This window comes from Porites lutea, chromosome 11, assembly GCF_958299795.1.
Source record: "Porites lutea chromosome 11, jaPorLute2.1, whole genome shotgun sequence".
In the NCBI taxonomy this organism is placed as follows: domain Eukaryota; kingdom Metazoa; phylum Cnidaria; class Anthozoa; order Scleractinia; family Poritidae; genus Porites; species Porites lutea.
The window spans coordinates 23,758,437-23,776,098 of NC_133211.1; the positions used below are offsets into that span (position 1 = coordinate 23,758,437).

Sequence of the window (17,662 nt, forward strand, 5' to 3'; positions counted from 1 at the left end):
CCCCTATCCGAGAGACGACAGGCTGGATCACCTCAGTATACTAGCCTGCGAATACAGTTGCCTCTCATCTAGCCTGCATGCGACCATATTTTCCCTCTCGAGCCAAAAAGCAAAGAAGAAAAAAATAATAATAATAACGCCTAATCTCAGGTTACCTCTCATCTCTTCCCACCAGCTCGCCAGACTGTTGAGAGGCGGCTCCCTGCAGACTAAGATCACTAACAAACACTGATAGGTTATGTTTGATGTTCTGGCCATGGCAACGGTACGACCCTAAATTTGGCCTGAGATCACGCCCTCTCCCTATTTTCTCTGTGTCTCAGTAATATCTGGTCGCAGGTTGCCGTGGTGTAATATCCCACCGTCAAAGTAGTCAACATTAATGCTGTCACACCAATAAAATTGAAGCAACAGTAAATGCTATAAGGTAATTTAAAAAGTACTGACCTTTCTAACAGTTTAACACGCTGGTTTTTCATGACTGGCGCATAAACCTTAAAATGGTGTGTGATCTCTTATTTAGCTAGCCTATTATCCAGTCTATAATTAGGATCGTTTGTATGTTTTTTACAGTAAAGATAACGGACTTGAAATCATCGCGAATTGTGCCCAACTGCTCATAATGATACAGAGTCTTACAGTAGTATAGCTGCCGCGCGAGAGAAGAAACACGTGTTTTGTTTTGTTTATTGATCTTTCTGTTTCTTCCTCTAAATCAGTTGTGGAGGACTTACGCTAGCCAAGGCCCAGCCGAAGGTTTGCTGGGTACTTACACATACGTTAAAGGAAGTAGGAAAGCGGGTCGGTCTGCCTTATAGCGTCTATGTCATTTTCCAAAGAAGGGAGAGTAGGTTGGTCAAGTTATGGGTGAACCCATGAGGACCGTCATCTTGCTCCTGTGATCATAGAGAGGACAAGGAGAAAAAGAAAGAGCCATAAACATACAGAACACGTGTTTCTCTTTCCTTTTATACACCCGTTATCCTCTCTTTATGAAAAGTACAAAAAATATTCGACTAGGAGTGAGAAAGGAAATTCAGGTTTTTGTCTCGTTCCAGACCACCACCCACCACGTACCCAAAAGAAACGACAGGCCCTAGGAACGAGAATGGCCCCTCCGTTCACCCATAAACTGCACCAAAAAACTGTTATTGAAAACGCATTTTTCATTGAAATAAAATTTTTAAAAAAGCATTGAAATTAGAAAAACCTATATTGTTAATCGTGCACACCCTCCAAAATAAACGCGAAAACACCTCTCGTCTAATGAACTAACGCCCCCTTACACTTTTAAGCCGCGCCCCGTGTCCAATAGATCCTAATTTCTTCAAATTAAAAGAAAAATAGTGTAAAGCAAAAACATTCAATTTATTCGTTTCTTTTCCCTTTTCTTCTTTTTTTTTTTAATTTGCTAACAAGGGTTTGCGCATTGCATCCTCCTCAGTTTGGATAGTCTGATATCAGAACTGTGGTGTATTATTCGCCGAAAGCAAGAGAAGAAACACCTCTCTCTTCTAAACGCTTCGGCTATCTATTTAACGCCCCGTCTTGGGCTCTTAAAATTAAATAGACTCCCCGGGAGTCTATTAGATCATTTACGGTATTTAGATGCCTCGAGAGTACCATAAAACTTGTGTTGCTAAGTGTCATAATTCTTATCAAGATTATAGAGGCGGATTTTCCGAAAATTTGAGTATAACCACTGCCAAGAATGCGAAAGGTTCACTTCCGAATGACGTGGGTTGCTCAAAAACGTCTTTGCTTTTTCATGTTCCGTTTTTCGGCCGAAGATAAAGTCCGCTCGCCCACTCCATCTGATGGTCAGTCACGAAATCAGAAGAAAACAAGGAGAAAGAACTCATTGCCACATAAAATTGGGCGTCATAGGCCATCTATAGCTCAACATCCAGTTTTTCACACAAAACATGAAGTTTGAATACTTGTCAACATAAACTACACTATCAAGGAGCACCTTCAGAGAAATCAGCGGTATTTTCTGCAGGGGCGAATCTAGGGGGAGGGTGCGGGGGTGCGCACCCTCCCCTGAGATTACCTGCGGTTTTCTAATACAACTGGTGTTCTGCAAAAAAAAGAAAACTATGTGGTTTATTGGTGTTGAAGTAGAGCAAGAGACGAGTGCACCCCCTCCTAAAAAAAATCCTGGATCCGCCCCTGTTCTGTTAGACCTGACGTACATTCTTCAGAGTGACCTTCAGTGAAATGAAATCCTCTGAGCAATACAAATTACTTTCTTGTCGTGTTTTTATAGTGTACTTCTTAGTGCTGCAAGGTTCCTAACTCACCAGTCTTGCTGACGGCTGTAATATATACCCAGCACACTGTGTAATGCAATGAACTGGCAACTTTCCTTTGTCGAGAAACTTAACACGTGATATATCATTGAATTCATTAATAAGGCCTGGTAATAAATCAAGCTAAGATGAAATCCATGATAACTGCGATACCGGCGCGGTGCTCATATTGGTAACCTATCAAAGCAATTGAGGGCTCTTCCTTTCTGAAGATAAAGACATGAAAGGGAATATATGAAAATGTGTAAAAGTACAGTCCATTGTCCTCGCCACGGCGGAAACTAACATAAGAGAAACAAGAATCACCCAGTTTGGAATGAACAATTAAATGACTCTGGACCAAGAAATGCCCATGCTCCGTTCAAGACTATTTCGAGTGTTGTAATATACGGGTGAAGATCAACTGACGACGCAAATTTGTTCAATAAAGCATTTTATTTGTACAGAACACTGCCTATATAACATGATGATAAATTGTAAATAAAAAGATATAAATTAACATTTGAAATCTGGCAATGAAACGGTTCACTTGATGAATAATTTGGCAGATGTGGTTTGCAAATAATTTACACGTATGAAATGGTTAAATACTTCAATAACTGAATATCAGAAAACGGCGGATTTTAACGGCTTTCATAAAAGATTTCAGCAAGTCTTCAATATCAATATGTGTTCTGGCATACTAACCTCTACTTCTAAATCTTGCAAAACAAAATTTTAAACATCAAACTTGCTCTATGAATCTCTGCTGCATCTCTCTTTAAACTTAATATATCTACAGTATGTTCCAAATTTACACTCACTTATAGTTTTGGCTGTTGTATTTTTTTCTTTTACTTTGAATTGAGTTGCTGGATGCATGAAGGACATCAGTAGTTGTTGTGAATGGCCCACACTTTGTTTGAAGACGAAACAAAACAAGAAAAACTATTTTAAAATATTTGAAAGTTGGGTGATCGAGAAAACTGAAGCAAGGTTTCACATCTTTAAAAACACAATACACGTTCCACTGAGGCCCTTCATGCATCTAGCTGGCAATGAATTCTTTAACATTATTTGGATTAAAACCAGCAATATAACCAAAAGGGAAAATTTTGTGGCGATCAAGTTGAGCAAAACTACTCATCTGGAAAGGAATTTGTACTATTTACAGCAAATAAATTAAATGAACCTTGACTTTAACTTTAAACAACCTTTGTCTACCAACGGATATTTTATTTATTGTTGGTCATGATTTGAAGGGCTAGGCCAAGCTGCCCCAGCTCAGGGAAAAAGAGTGTGATGTACATTAACTACTAGCAGGATACTCTGGACAATGGCAAAAGCCACATAGTTATTGCTGAAGGACAAGATGATCAAGACTAGCCAGTCACTGTCTATAACACGGCTTATTAGTCACAGTCACACCACAATATATTAATCACTGAATCTATATTATCTGCTAGCATGTGAAGATGTCTCTCCACAAAGTTCATGGCCAACCACTGTTCTTTCGTTGGGCCCGAGGCCTTTGAATACACAGTTCTTCAAGTCTCTTCTGTCGAGATACTATGAATTCACTGGCATTGTATTGGTAGTGGCTGTCGCAGCACCTGACGCGGCCAGCACCATACTAGGCATGCTTAGCGATGACGGCTGCATACCTGTTGCAACCTGGTTTAGTTTGTTCATTTCAAGCTGCCAGCCTGGGACTTTTTTGGCAGTCATGTGTCTTCTTGCATGCTTTGTCAAGTGATCAGATCTCATAAAACGCCGCCCACAGAGAGGACAAGCAAATCGTTTCTCTCCTGTATGCGTTCGTCTGTGCCTCGCTAACTCATCAGACCTTGCAAAACGTCTGTCACAATTTTCCCATGTGCATGGAAAAGGTTTCTCTCCTGACAAGCACAAAAAGAGAAGAAAATTAATTTCTGGACTCTCATAAACATTTCAACTTCAACATAAGAAAAAGGAGACATAAAAACTACGATTCAATTTACCAATAAATACCTCCCCAAAACATGTAACTTCAAGTGGTTTGTAGAGTGAGGAGAAAAAGCTCTCCAATTGAGGTCAAAACTCTAAGCAGGAGGGGACAGGTGTTTTACAAAAATGGGAAAAACGTAAAACGCGAAATTCGGTACCAAGTCTCTAAACGCCCCGATTACTGCCATATTACGTAACTGGGGCTTTTCACAAAGAAAAATTGTAACCGACCATTATTTTCTTACCCTCGCTAACTTTTATCGGAAAATTTACCCAGTTCGGAAAGCGGAGGATTTGGCTATCGCGGGATTTTCCCGCGAATGTTCCTAAAACATTGCATCACGGCTAATTTCCGTGTTTACACGTGATCGGTGGGTGTAAGGCAGGCACGACAAAGGAGTGGTCCAGGCCATGTCATCCACGTGAAAAAAAAGAGAAAATTCCCGCGATCACACAACGCAAACAACTTTAAAAATTCAAGAACTGAAACTGTATATCACGAAAAATAGTCATCCCTAAAAAAAATTCTAGCTTGCAGGGAAGTTGAACTGTGTGTCTACATTATGATGTAACTGAACAAACCTGTATGCGTCCGCATATGAGCTTTCAAATGGGAACTCTTGAAGTACGTTTTGCCGCAGTTTTCAAAGTTACAAACATGATTTCTTCTTCGATTTGTTTGGCTGTTTCCATTACTGTTGTTTTCCTCTTGATTTTGGGACTGTAACTGTGTAATAAGCCCTGCTTGGGTGACCACAAAATTTCTTTGTAGCTGGGAAATGCTTCCAACTGTTGTCGGTGTACTTCCATTTGTAGCTACGGGGCAAAGTACAACCACAGCACCGGCTGGTAGATTTCCCCCACCGTTTGCCAAAAGAACCTGGTTCACATTTACTCCTCCCGGGAAAACTTTTAAAGGCAGGCTTGCTACTGTAGCCGTTGGAGTATTTGTGGTAGAAATCGCTCCCAAAGATCCCGCGATTGACGCACTAAGTCCAGTGTTATCCATACGCGGGCTTTCTAGGTCTGCGGGTGCTATAGGTCGAATACCGTTGCTTTCAGGCTGTAAAATAGGCGAAACGAGGCGATTAGGAAACTGTAATATGACATTAAATTACAAGCGTAAGATCTAACAACTAACCCGCAAATATACAAGATTTTTTTGATGTTCTTCACAGCGAAAATCTCACCTTTTCCAAGTCGTCCTCAGCGGAAGTGATACTGACTGTACTGCTCAAAGACGCGCTCGACGAATTTCTGCTGATAGACGAAACACCTGAATCGGGGCTAGGACTTCTTTCATGAGAAGGAGGCGACCACTGACTCATTGCCAGAAGCGACTGCACAGCATCCAAATCGACGTTCCCACTCGGTTCGGCTTGACAACTTTCTGAGTCAGACATTTGCTCCTCCTGATGTAAACACAAAGAGGGTAAAAATGTTAGTTATTGAAACCTTTTCTTCATTCAAAAGTTCTTTTCTAATTTCACTTACTTCTATTTCTTTAGACGACGACGAAGGCGTTGTAGGTGGAGATAAGGGAAGAACATACATCTCTCTAATATTCTCTGCAAAACTCTGACTCAAACTTGCTTCGTAAGAGATTTTTGTTATCGTTTTGTGTTGATTGAACTTAGATCAGCAACTGTGATCATGCAGTTCAGAGGGCGTATTTGGGGGTTGGACCAATCACAATACATCTCCTTAAAATTCGGCCAATCACAGTCGTACTTTCATGTGAACGGCGCGTGAATTAAACTTTACTCACGTGTAGTCAGAGGCTGAAAACGAACTTTGTCCCGCCAAGCGGACAACGTTTGTTTACATTCGGCCAAGGCCAAAATAGAAGATGACACGTGACGACGAATAATTTGCCTGAATAACTTGACTGCCCGCGTCGAAGTAAACTGAATCATTCAGCGTTTCAGATCACGCAAAGAATAATTTTCCGCGCCATACAAATATTTTGGTAATTTTAACTATTCTCGTTTGAAGATCAAAGTCCGAACAGGCGCTATTATGACAAATTTGAAGGCTTTTCTTTGTTCCCTCGCCCATGTCATACCTTTTTCCGTTTTAATATCAATCGCTTCATTTCTGTGTTGACCAAACCCAAATTTCGGCCAAACCTTGCCTTAGATCATCGTCCCTTTTTTACGATGAGTTCGATTGGCAAACTATTCGGGAACCACCCTATCGAAACTTCAAAACGAATTAATAAAGAAAACGGAAGTGTAATGTTTAACAAATATTAAAGAACAAACAACACTGCACTCGTTGGTTCACTGAGCGACGTTTTCGACATTAATCTTCGGAGCGCACATTTTGTCAGCGGAAATAAATCCCGTCCCAAATTGTCCGATTTGTAAAGACTAATATTTTGGGCTCTTCGCTAATCAAAGCCTTTCTGTTCCACCTTTCTCTGCAATTCTTTTACCTATTAAAATTCCTTAATTAAGTTCTTTGTAACAGATGATTTGGACCAATCTTTACGTAGACCCTGGAAGCAGAGTTTCCGTCTATCTTCCTTGACTGCTCGCTCCGACAAAAGGCTGGCGGTGGCAAAATTTAATTGATCAAATCAATTGATAAAACTATTTCGACGCGGGACCATTGTTTCTTTAGATTTTTCTATCACATTCTTATCGAACTGAACTTCTTTTTTAAAATTCTCTCTTCAGTCCTCCTGAAGTTTTACACAGTGGTAGATTATCGATGCCAAATGGAACGGAAAAGGGGCAACGTGCATTGCGGCAGGAACTTTGGAAAAGTTGGGGAATCAGTAGTTCAGAGGGTCACGTCGAAATCCGCAAAACATTTGTAAAGCTCTTTTGTTGCATTTGAAGGCTAACAATTAGTCACGTACAGAAAAGATTACATTCGGTTATAAGTTGTTTTGCACGGAATATAAATTGGCGTAGTGAACTAGACTTAACTTTTGCGAGAAGATAGACTTGGTCTTTCCCGCTGACTTAGCTTGATCAGGTCGTCGGAAGTGAAAGTTTTGAAAAAAAGTCATTTTTAAAGGCCTAACTGAACAAGTAAACTGAGTGACATTTATGTTTTTGTGGTGCTGCGATTTAACGTGCGAGATATCAAAAACAAAAGAATCATTAATTGCGTCAATTCTTCGTCCCTTTTGTACCGGATTCTGAAATATTTTGGCATGTCCAAACACGCCAAATAGCAGGTCGGGTTTTGTTGGAAAATCACTGAGAAGGGCTTTTAGGCAAATGAAAAAAAATTTTCAGAAAATGAAGCTTTGGATTGTCATACGTCAAAGATATGAATTTGGAGCTGAAGAGAGTCAAATATCGAGACGTAGTCTACATTTCTTGGTCGCGGACAGCCAGGTTCCGTGGCACAAAAATTTCCTTCTGTTATGGGGTTCTTATAAGGCACGGCATCCAAGCTTGTTTTAAACCGTGAACAGTCCTTTAAACGAGACCCTTGCTATCTCATGGAAGTCTGATCCTTTGACTAAAAAAAGCTATAGTTCCTTTCACTGTCGGTGATGCCTTGATAAGTTCACCTTAGTCAGTGAAGTTTGGTTCGCCTAAACGGAAGTATATGTCGAAGCTGGATGGAGCTTTACTGGGTGATTGAGGACATGATCGCACAAATATTTGAAGGGTAGTACATGAGGAACACTTAGGTAAATAGCAGCACCTGATGAAGACGCAAAACTTATACTTGCTGGAGCAGTACTGAAAAATAACAAACCTCGCTTTTCTCCGCTTGTTACGCTTGTTGGTATACAGATTACATAAGCAGTTCTTCTTGTATAATTTAATAAATTTTCTGATTTCCGATAGTGAATATAATTACAGGGTAGTCTCCTTGTTAAACGGTTTGTCTTGTGGTATGACTTTCTCAAGCGAAAAAACCCATTATTAAAAAAGTCGCTAAACTGCGATCTCGAGTCCTGAGTGTGTTCCGTGTGGTTGGTGTACAAGCATTTCGGGATACGCTTAACCTCTAAGAAGCAAAGTTCGATATCCTGTGAACACTGGAGAAAGCACGCTCGTAATTCCAAGTTTAAATAGTCCCATATTTTAGTAAGCTCTCTAAGGCGGGTGAAATCTGCAGTAAATTCAAACAAACAGGCACTTAAATACTTGCTCTCCAACCTTCCGTACCAAATAAAGAAAAGCTTCAAAGAGTACAAAGTACAATTTCACCTTCCTACCTCAATACTCGCATACTTCGAACTTGACAAAGTGCGGCCGTTAAGAAATGTTTCCATTTTATTATTTTGCATCCTGCTCCTCTCGTTTCGCCTCATTTCGACACCTCAAACAGCCATCTAGTAGTAAGAGAGTTGTTCAATCGGAGAAGCAAAGCGTATTTGAAGAAACAGGAAAAGGCTTGCTTTGTTGTTCAATATTAGAACTCTTATGGGCGGTGCCTGGTAATATACGGGGGCGTGTTCGAAGACGTGCCGAAGGTCGTAACGTTACACTTTCGTGAGTGACATTCGCGCCAAACGAGGAACAACTGATACGCGCGTTTTCTTCTGTTTCTGCTCTTCATCTTGACTCTGACTTTCCTGCCTCCCAAAGGTCGCATGTCCACAAGACCTACAACAAAAACCAGCATTATTATTGTACTGACTAGGTCGTACCTTTGAGTAGCTGAACTAGTTTCTCTTTTTTGGCCTAATTCCACGTCTGAACAATGAAAAATGACAATAATTATGTAGATCTAAAAACTTTCGATTCACATGCACAGCATGCGGTAGCCAGAATGCTCACTATCTTCATTTTTTTTTTTTACCTCTCTTAGTTTGAGTAGCATTTCTTTAAAAAAGACGACACAGATGGCTCATAATCGGTTACCAAGACTTGATAACCGCCACGAGAGACCTGGCAAATTCGGCCAGATGATTTTTTGCTCTACTTTGGGGGAAACGACTCAACTTCAGCAAAAGTGAAAATTGCGTAATAATAATCTTATAATTGATTCTGAGATTCCAAACCGCGGACACGTGAAAATTAGACCTTTGAACAGAAGCAATCACGTTCGCTATCACCTGACCAAAATAATACAACTGTTTATAATTTTGGTCCGTTCTTGGGATTGTTGTTAGAGTGTGAGCAGCCTTATTTAATCCTCACCCGCACGAGTTGGTGTTCCTGTCCTTTATTTTAATTCAATTAAAACAGACGATGGACTAACTCAGTGAGGCGTGAGGCGCCGGGAGCTAATGGTTTACACAAAATTGACGAGAATTTAATCATCTTCGTTAGGTTTAATTTCAAACAAAATACATTCTACAAAAGCGTAGGATGTGAGAGTACCTACTTTGTCTTAAGTTATGAAACTTTCTAGAAGCGGTTAACAGAAGTTTCTCAACGACTGCAGTTTCTTCTTGATCAGGATCCATGACAATGGAAAATTGTCGAAATTACGAGACTGGTCTCTGGTCTTTTCAATTATCACACCGAAACTAGGGCATAAGCAAGAGAAACTCAAGACCCTTTTCCATTTTGTCCGCAGACAATAGTCTGTAGAGCAGCCTGACGGGTTGCGGAACTTCACGGATGAAGAAGACCCAGAATTTGCCCGTCTCGGGAGAAAACTTCAGTTTTTTCTACGGCACATTTCTCCAGAGTAACGACTAGTATTCAAGTGTTTGTGTCAAATTAAAGGACAAATATTATAATTACGTAAGGGATTTAATTGTGGCCAACAGACGAGAGAAAGTTAAGCAAAACCGAGAGGATGACACTTGAAAAAGGATAATTGTCCCATTATCCTCTCGCCAGTCATTGAAGTCGCGATCACTTTTGGCTAACAAAAACTAAAAAGGGTTAAAGATTCAACATTTACAGCCGAGCATAAATAATGACGATGAACTATTTCGTTCAGTTCAGAATGAACGCCTTTGAGACTATATCAACAAAACTAAACTAGTCACGAATATTCGGGATGTAATAAAGACGCAAATTGTCCCCTACAAATGGCACATTTCGTCTGAAATAAGACACGACTTAGCTAAGACCCGTCTTACGAACAGGTCTTAGCTAAGTCGCGTGTTACAGACGAAATGTGTTGTTTATTGGGGACAATTTGCGTCTAATTTATATGTAAGACTGCGCGTCTTATTTTCCCTCGTACAAATGCCCCGTGATTGTGTACGTTCATCCTATTGAATTATTTGCGTATGGGAATTTAGCTACAACTTGGTACAGGTTCAGTAGCTTTTAGAGCTAATGCTTCGGGGAGGAGGAAACTGGTGATGTGGCGCTGGATGGGGTCGCATTTTCACAACTGGCTTGTCTATAATGGGGTCGCATTTTCAATAGATGAACTAGAATGGGGTCGCACATTTTTTTGATTTTTGGGGTAAGACAGTCCTTCATATCTGCGGTTAGCAAACGTACAAGAATGTTTGTACTGTAGGTGAAAAGTAAAGTGTTCCTCATTCAATATAAGGTAGATACATAAATAGACAGTGACTAAGATGGGATCGCGAAAATTACATATTTGCCCAAAAGTGACTAAGATGGGGTCTATAATGGGCCACAGAATAGACTATAATGGGGTAGGGGCTCTGAGATGCCGGCGGCACATACCCAGCAAAAATTAACCCAACTCCGCCGGAGTACCCTCCTCCCCGGGCTATTGGGTAGAGATCAGAGAGCCAATCTGAGAGCAGGCTAGCCCGCGAATGTACAGGTATTTCCGGTTTTCTATTCCCTCCGATCCACCGAACCGCGAAACTACTTCACTTTCTCCGGAAGGAAACATCAACTAGTAATACGTCTGAGTTGGCAGGTAGGCTAAAAGGCTAATATTCATCAATATTGTTCTTTTATATTATATTGGCAAAGAATCAAGTGAAGAGTAGAAACTGAACCAGACAATGGCAGTTGTTGGTAAGCAACCCGTAAGCAACCACGTGACACTGGGGAGGGTTGACAAAACAATACAATTTTTTTTTTTTTGGCAGAATTTGCATGAAGTTGATTAGAGTTTAGTACCCAGCGGAGGGAGAAGATTTGCTCTTGTTAACCACAATGGCCGCCGTGGCGTCAGTTCAAACCAAGAACAAGAAGTCCAAAGACTACTGCAAAGCTGATTTAAAACAATGTATATTGTTTTTTATAACGGTATTTCGGCTGGCCATACCAGCCTTCTTCAGGTTTACAGATGTTACTGAACTTAGAGCGGTTTTCACTTAACTGTCGTAAAACCAAAACCAAAGTAAATACACTAGCCAACCAAAGGGCGTAGTAAAACCAAAACCAAAACCAAAACCAATTCCTTTCGACAGTCAAGTGAAAACCGCTCTATGTAGCAATCACATAAGTTCAGTAACATCTGTAAACCTAAAGAAGGCTGGTATGGCCAGCCGAAATATTGTTATAAAAAACAATATACGTTGTTTTAAATCAGCTTTGCAGTAGTCTTTGGACTTCTTGTTCTTGGTTCTTTAGATTTTGGCTGATTTGATATCTTTTCTAGAGATCCAACGTTTACAACTAGCAGGATCTTCGTCCACGGTTTTTGCAGCTTTTTTAATCCTTTATTAGTTCAAACCAACAATTCCGTGGAGGAGAAAAAAAGAAAAGGTGTACGACAGCTTTTGTATCAAAATAATTTAAGACATGAATCCTAGAAGCCGGCCTCCCGGGCCTACGATTGAAACATTCTCGTAAAAGTTTTCTGAATCAGTATTAAAACTCCGGCATTAATATACCACCAACCTGCGTTTAGTCATCCATAGATACAGGGCGACTCTGTCCTTAGCCTGAGCCCAGGCGGTTTCTGGCGGAAAAGCTTTATTAATTCTTAATTGCTGTAAATAGCTTTTATTACTTCTTTTTTCACACGAGCACATCAGCGTTGTTATCGACCGGAAATACGTCGGCTGTTCGCAGGTTAAAACAAGAGAGGATAACTAAGTGCTTCTACTTGCTTTACTTACTTTGCGAAAGGAGAGAAACTGTCTCTTCACTGAAACTCTCTCTTTCTTCAATCCTCCCCTCCTCCCTTCGTCCTCTAAGATCTCCTCTCCCCTAACCCCTTAAAAAAGCATGCTACTTAAGCCCCGTGTAAACGGACGCAACATTGTTGGCCAACAACTCCCAACTTTGTTGCTCATAGTTTGACCAGTTTCAAACTTTGCGCAACAACTCCCAACAACACGCAACAACATGCAAAAGGGTGTGCAAACGGACGCAAAAAGTAACATCAAACAATGTTGTGTCCTTTTGCACGGGGCTTTAGGCTACACTGGCCGTTAAAAACAGCATACGTCACGTGACCTTTAGCCCGCGTGGCAGGTGCATAAAATATTGTGCGCGAGACGAACCGCGCGACGCGGAAACTGCGCCCTTGTTATCTGGGCCTCTATATATGTTTCTCGTGCCCCTGATACACAAGCTACTTTTTCACAATGGGCATGAAAAGCAGGACTTCTACCTCTTCGAAAAATGTTCTTTGAGAGGAAGCGGTCTCGTACAAAGTTATCAGGCGAATATGGACCCTGGGTTAAGAAAGACGTCAAACCAGAACCTAGGAACGGAGACATATTATCCAGTTGTCTCTTTTGGTTCTCTCCACAGCTTCTAAACCAACAAAAAGAGGCAGGTTTTGCTCGAGACTCTAAACGAGAGCGATAATGGTCGCTGTTCCCTTAATTTCTGGAGTAGAAGAGAATCAATGGTACGCGTTGATGAGTCCACAGAGAACAGAGGGCAATGGAGTGGAAGGGGGTTGAATCCTCAACTCCTTTCGCGTGCCGCTAGTGCGTCAAACGGTAAAACAAAGAGTACATGCAGTCCTCGAAAAACCTTCAAACTATACATAAATAAATAACCGTTAAACAAAGATTTAACTGAAAGAAATTGCAGGTGGATCATAAGTCATGAAAAGTCATGATAGCCGGCATATAGTCATTGCTGATCAGTTCAGTTTCACCTTTTACAATGTAACAAACTTTGGAGCTATTCAATGTTCCGATGTTTGCTAACACACAAAAAATGAAACACCAGGCGCCCCTCCAGTATCTTTCTGCGCTACGCAGTGAGCAAATAGAAATGTTTGGTAAAACAGGAAGGAAAGCGAAACGTATGTTAGCGGAAAAAGAAAACTTGAAGCAACCGGTGCGATTCTTTGTCAAGTTATAAGTTATTTTGTTAAAAGTCACTTTCATGGGAAAACTTTTTTTTAATGCCTCAATTTGTTCGCCCGTGAGACCTAACCCTCTCCAATACTTTTTAGCAATAAATAAATGAAAAAAGAAAAAAACAACAAAAACTTACAGTATAGGAAGACCGTAAAAAGTATAATTTCCAACGGTGCCCTTAAATTGAGTTACAATTTCCTAAACGCGAGAAGAGAGACGCTCACTGTCCTGTCATAATTATTGGTTTTGAGACAGATGTCTCTTTCTGCCAATGTATTTGGCTTAAAATTATGAAGCCTTATTAATACAGTTCAGTAAATTTCATCTTAGCCTAAAACGCTAATGCCATTTTGTTAATTACATTGCAAACTTTACGGTTCAGTCCTTTCCGGCTAGTGATTATTTCTAGTAGGCAGTAAATCAACTTCGCAAAGTTGCGTGATGAAAGCAAACAACGAGTGGCATGAAAATGGTTGGACTAAGTAGACTAAGAAAACATTTCCCGAAATCATAAGAGATCTTTATATTGTAGCAACATGCAGAAGGCGACCTATGCTTCTTTCTCTAAGGTACGTATACAATTTTGTAGCTTTTTGGTACACCTTGCAACCTTTAAGTTACTGATGACTTTGATAACATCGTGCTTTAGGAAAATGTCATTTTCAGGGTAGAAATTAAGAGCAGTTGTTTCTTATCCGTAGTGAATCTGAAACTTCTGATTTGGATCTATACGACCCTCTATTCTGACAAATGCACATAACGAATTCTTCGATTCTTGATTCAATCCAACTTGGAGGATTTCTCATTAAATCCATCCAGGAGGCTAATCAGGGAAACCTCCCACGCTCGATTAGTACAATATATGGCTTCGACGAATGAGTAGGAACTTCTCTGCTAAATATTGCGAAATATACATCGCGTGAAGGTGATTCTAATTGGGAGCCAGGGCTTATTTCTTTAACAAACGTTTCAACTAGTGAACTATAATACGCGAATGACACCCTTAAATGAATTTAGGAATCTGACCCTTGAGCAAGCAACAAAAACTGCGGTCCTTTCTTTGGTGTTCGTTTCGTTAGATTTTGATCGTACACGAGGCACAATCATGCTTTGGTTAAATACTGATCACGAGGCTAAACACTGGAATGAAAACTGTTCGAATTTTAAAGTTTTAGTAACAAGTGAGCCGATGAACAATTACGCACTTTTAACGTAACAAAAAAACGCAATTTCCGAAAAGAATATCTGTTAGTTCATTGGTTTTAATTGGGCTCAAACAAAACGTTGAATGGTTTATGCGTGGCGTGGTGTGTAATCTAAATCGATTAGCACTCTATTTCTTTCTTTTAACACAGCTAAATGAACACGGCCATTTTATCAGGGGCCTTGTCAGATATAAATAATCGAGAAAAGTTACACCTTTACAGACACCTCGACAGAAGCTATTTAAAAAAAGATGCCTCCAAAAATCATACCTTCCTTTCCTAAAGGCGAGTGAACTGGGAATCTATAGTGATTATGAATAAAGTTTGATACTACTATAATTGTGTAATTGGAAAACTGAATAAATTTATTTTCGGTCGAATTTTTAAGTTTGACAGACAAAATGAACTAGTCAAATGCGGTTAGATTTGGAGTCTAAAAACTGAATCAATTCACCATCAAAACGTAGCCCCCAATTTTAATACAACACTGAAGTCAGTCAGTCAGTATGATTGAGCAATACAAAGCGATTGCTTGGTTTAAATATATTAGAGCTAACATTAAAGGGCGTGGGCGTGGCTGTCGTACCGGCGAGTGAGCCATAGAGAACGAAGGAAATGAAGTTTCTGCAAGTTCGTTTACTAAAGTAAACATAGCTATGATTGAAACCCGCAAATGAGCAATACGTCAAGTTATTCAATTAAAGTTTTAGCAAATACGAGCGTGTATGCTCAATTGTGCAACCTACTGTCAACCTGCTGTAGATAAAAAAACAAAAAAAAAACTTTTTAATTTAAATTTGGGTTTAAAGTCTGGCTACTATCTGTCAAAAATCTTCTTACGCATTTAGTATTAGGAATAATTCAGAGACATTTTGTCATGTCAGTTTACTTGGGTAGTAATAATTGTGTGAGTCCCTCGATTTTGTTAATTATTTTGTTTTGATTCAATTCAATGAAGGTCTTGCAAAACAAATGGCAAGAGAAAATACTTAGAACAGAAGTGAGCGATCGAAAAAATCATTCCACTGTACTTTATCCTGAGTTCATCACTGCTTTGGGTACCAGAGGTTTTTTTGTTACTCAAATCTTGATAGTTTGCGACGAAACCGCGACAGAGAACGGAAACCTGATTAAACCGTGAGCAACTGAATTTTATTTCATCCTTTGCATTTCGAGAACGGACCGCTGGAGCCAGGGTAGTTTATCACCGTTGTCATTAAGTTTCCACATAGCTATATCGATGGTGTATAGCTTTATTGTAAGGAGAGAAAGTCTAGCGTTTCCAAGATTATTTTTTCTTGTTTAAACATTCAGTCACACAGGTAATGGTTTAAGAAGGTGGCAAATTAGTGAATTCTTGACCTATAGAGAAGGGTAACTAAGAAAATGGAAGTCTGTAAACCTCTGTATGGTAAAGTCAGCTCAATAGGGCTGCAGTATAAATCTGTTTGGCACAAACTATACGAATATACCAGGACATTTCTTTAGAAAAGGTTAGAAATAATACTTCAACAAAGTTTAATGTTGGCTTATGTTCCAACACCGTGAATAATAAACCGTTAAAAAGAAAAATGAGAACGGCTCATCCGCATTCTTATTACTTTTTAAATCAACAATCAATACTTTTATTTCCACTTTCAAGCTCACAAAATTTGGATTTCATCATCATAGCAGTCAATCGGCACCGCCGGCAAGGCATCCAAAAAAATTGTTAGACCAGTAAGCTTTAGCTTAGAGGTCTTTACCCGGTGAACATCTGCCCACAGGGCTCCACTGTAATTTATAATTGTTTATTTTGATATTATTGCGTTATTCGAATCAATTAATTTGTTCAAATACTTCAATAACGGTTTCAAAGAAGTCGTAAAAACACCTTTAGTTTGCAGATATAGCAAAATGGTCAATTCACTTTAAAATGTGTTCTTTTCTAGTTCCAACCTTGACAAAATCGTACTTGACCGTACTTAGCTGAAAAACGTATTCAACAGTTATGGATACTGAGAAGAAATTCGCATTAAATTAGAAACAAGCTTTGTCTCTGGAATTAATCGTATTAGACATTTTCACTTTGGCGGGAACATTTTGATACTTTTTTGTAGGTTTGAAAAACTACTCAGTTTAAGAATTAATTAAGTGTAAAAAATAAGAAAGGATAATGGGTGCCGAGAACTCTCCTAGTTTCGATACTGCGGAGAAGCCTTTGTTTTCGCTTAGCTTTGCTAAAAGGCTCGAAAGCAACATGTGTTTTATTGTTTTGAATGGAAAGGCAAACAAAATAACTTGAATACTAGCGTCTTTAATTCAGATTTCAGACCAGCGACCCGGAAGTAAATATCAGCTGAATAACATTTTCCTGACAGATCCGGAGGGAGATATTAAACTCAAATATCACTTCGATGTTTGCTTAGGTTCGACAAATACTTCCTTTGTTTGATCGGATCTTTGGGAATTAATTGAAATCACAAAAGCTAGATTTTCCCACAACGAAAACCATGTTTTAGATTGTAGTATGCCTCTGCTACATGTAGCGGCGGTTTACAAAGTTGAAACCAGAGGTATCAAAATACAATAGGAGTATTCTAAGAATCTTTCCGTATGGAGCAGAAGCTTCCTTTACTGATTTCTCGATAGTGACCGTTCGTGTTGGGCGTGATTGGAGGGTCATTATAGCTTCGATGTTTACTCCAGCCAACGCCAGTATGAAACAAAGGAGGTTTCGTTTTTACCTTTACAAAAGATAGAGATGTCATTTTACCATAAAAATTTAAAGGACAGCTTAATTAAATGATTAAAAAGTTTTACCAAACTGACACTTTTTAAAAGACCTGTCGGATGCACTAGAACTGTAATATACCCGGGTATAAAAGACGGAGTCTTTTTAGGCGAGGAGAAACTCTTGGAGAAATCTTCTTGCCATTTCCAGCGCATGTTAATTAGAGCGATGAGAATTAAAACTAAACGTGGCCACGTTATTGACTACCCTTATGGTTAACAGGAAGTATCTGACCAAGATAAAAAGCAGGGGAGAGTTCTTATTCACGTGG

General features: G+C 39.6%; 1 protein-coding gene across 2 annotated transcripts; it reads right to left on the minus strand.

The window, feature by feature from the left end:
• Positions 1-2,728: 2,728 nt before the first annotated feature.
• LOC140953039 (uncharacterized) lies at positions 2,729-8,845 on the minus strand. Of its 2 annotated transcripts, none has more exons than XM_073402525.1 (4): positions 8,467-8,845; positions 5,468-5,689; positions 4,860-5,340; positions 2,729-4,189 (listed from the first exon to the last, which is right to left on the minus strand). In XM_073402525.1, exons 1-4 carry the CDS (start codon positions 8,560-8,562, stop codon positions 3,861-3,863), a joined length of 1,128 nt encoding a protein of 375 aa, XP_073258626.1. In that variant the 5' UTR covers positions 8,563-8,845; the 3' UTR covers positions 2,729-3,860. The 2 variants fall into 2 exon arrangements, with proteins under 2 accessions (XP_073258626.1, XP_073258627.1); XM_073402526.1 differs by lacking the exon at positions 8,467-8,845 and adding an exon at positions 5,772-6,486.
• Between the last annotated feature and the right edge of the window lie 8,817 nt (positions 8,846-17,662).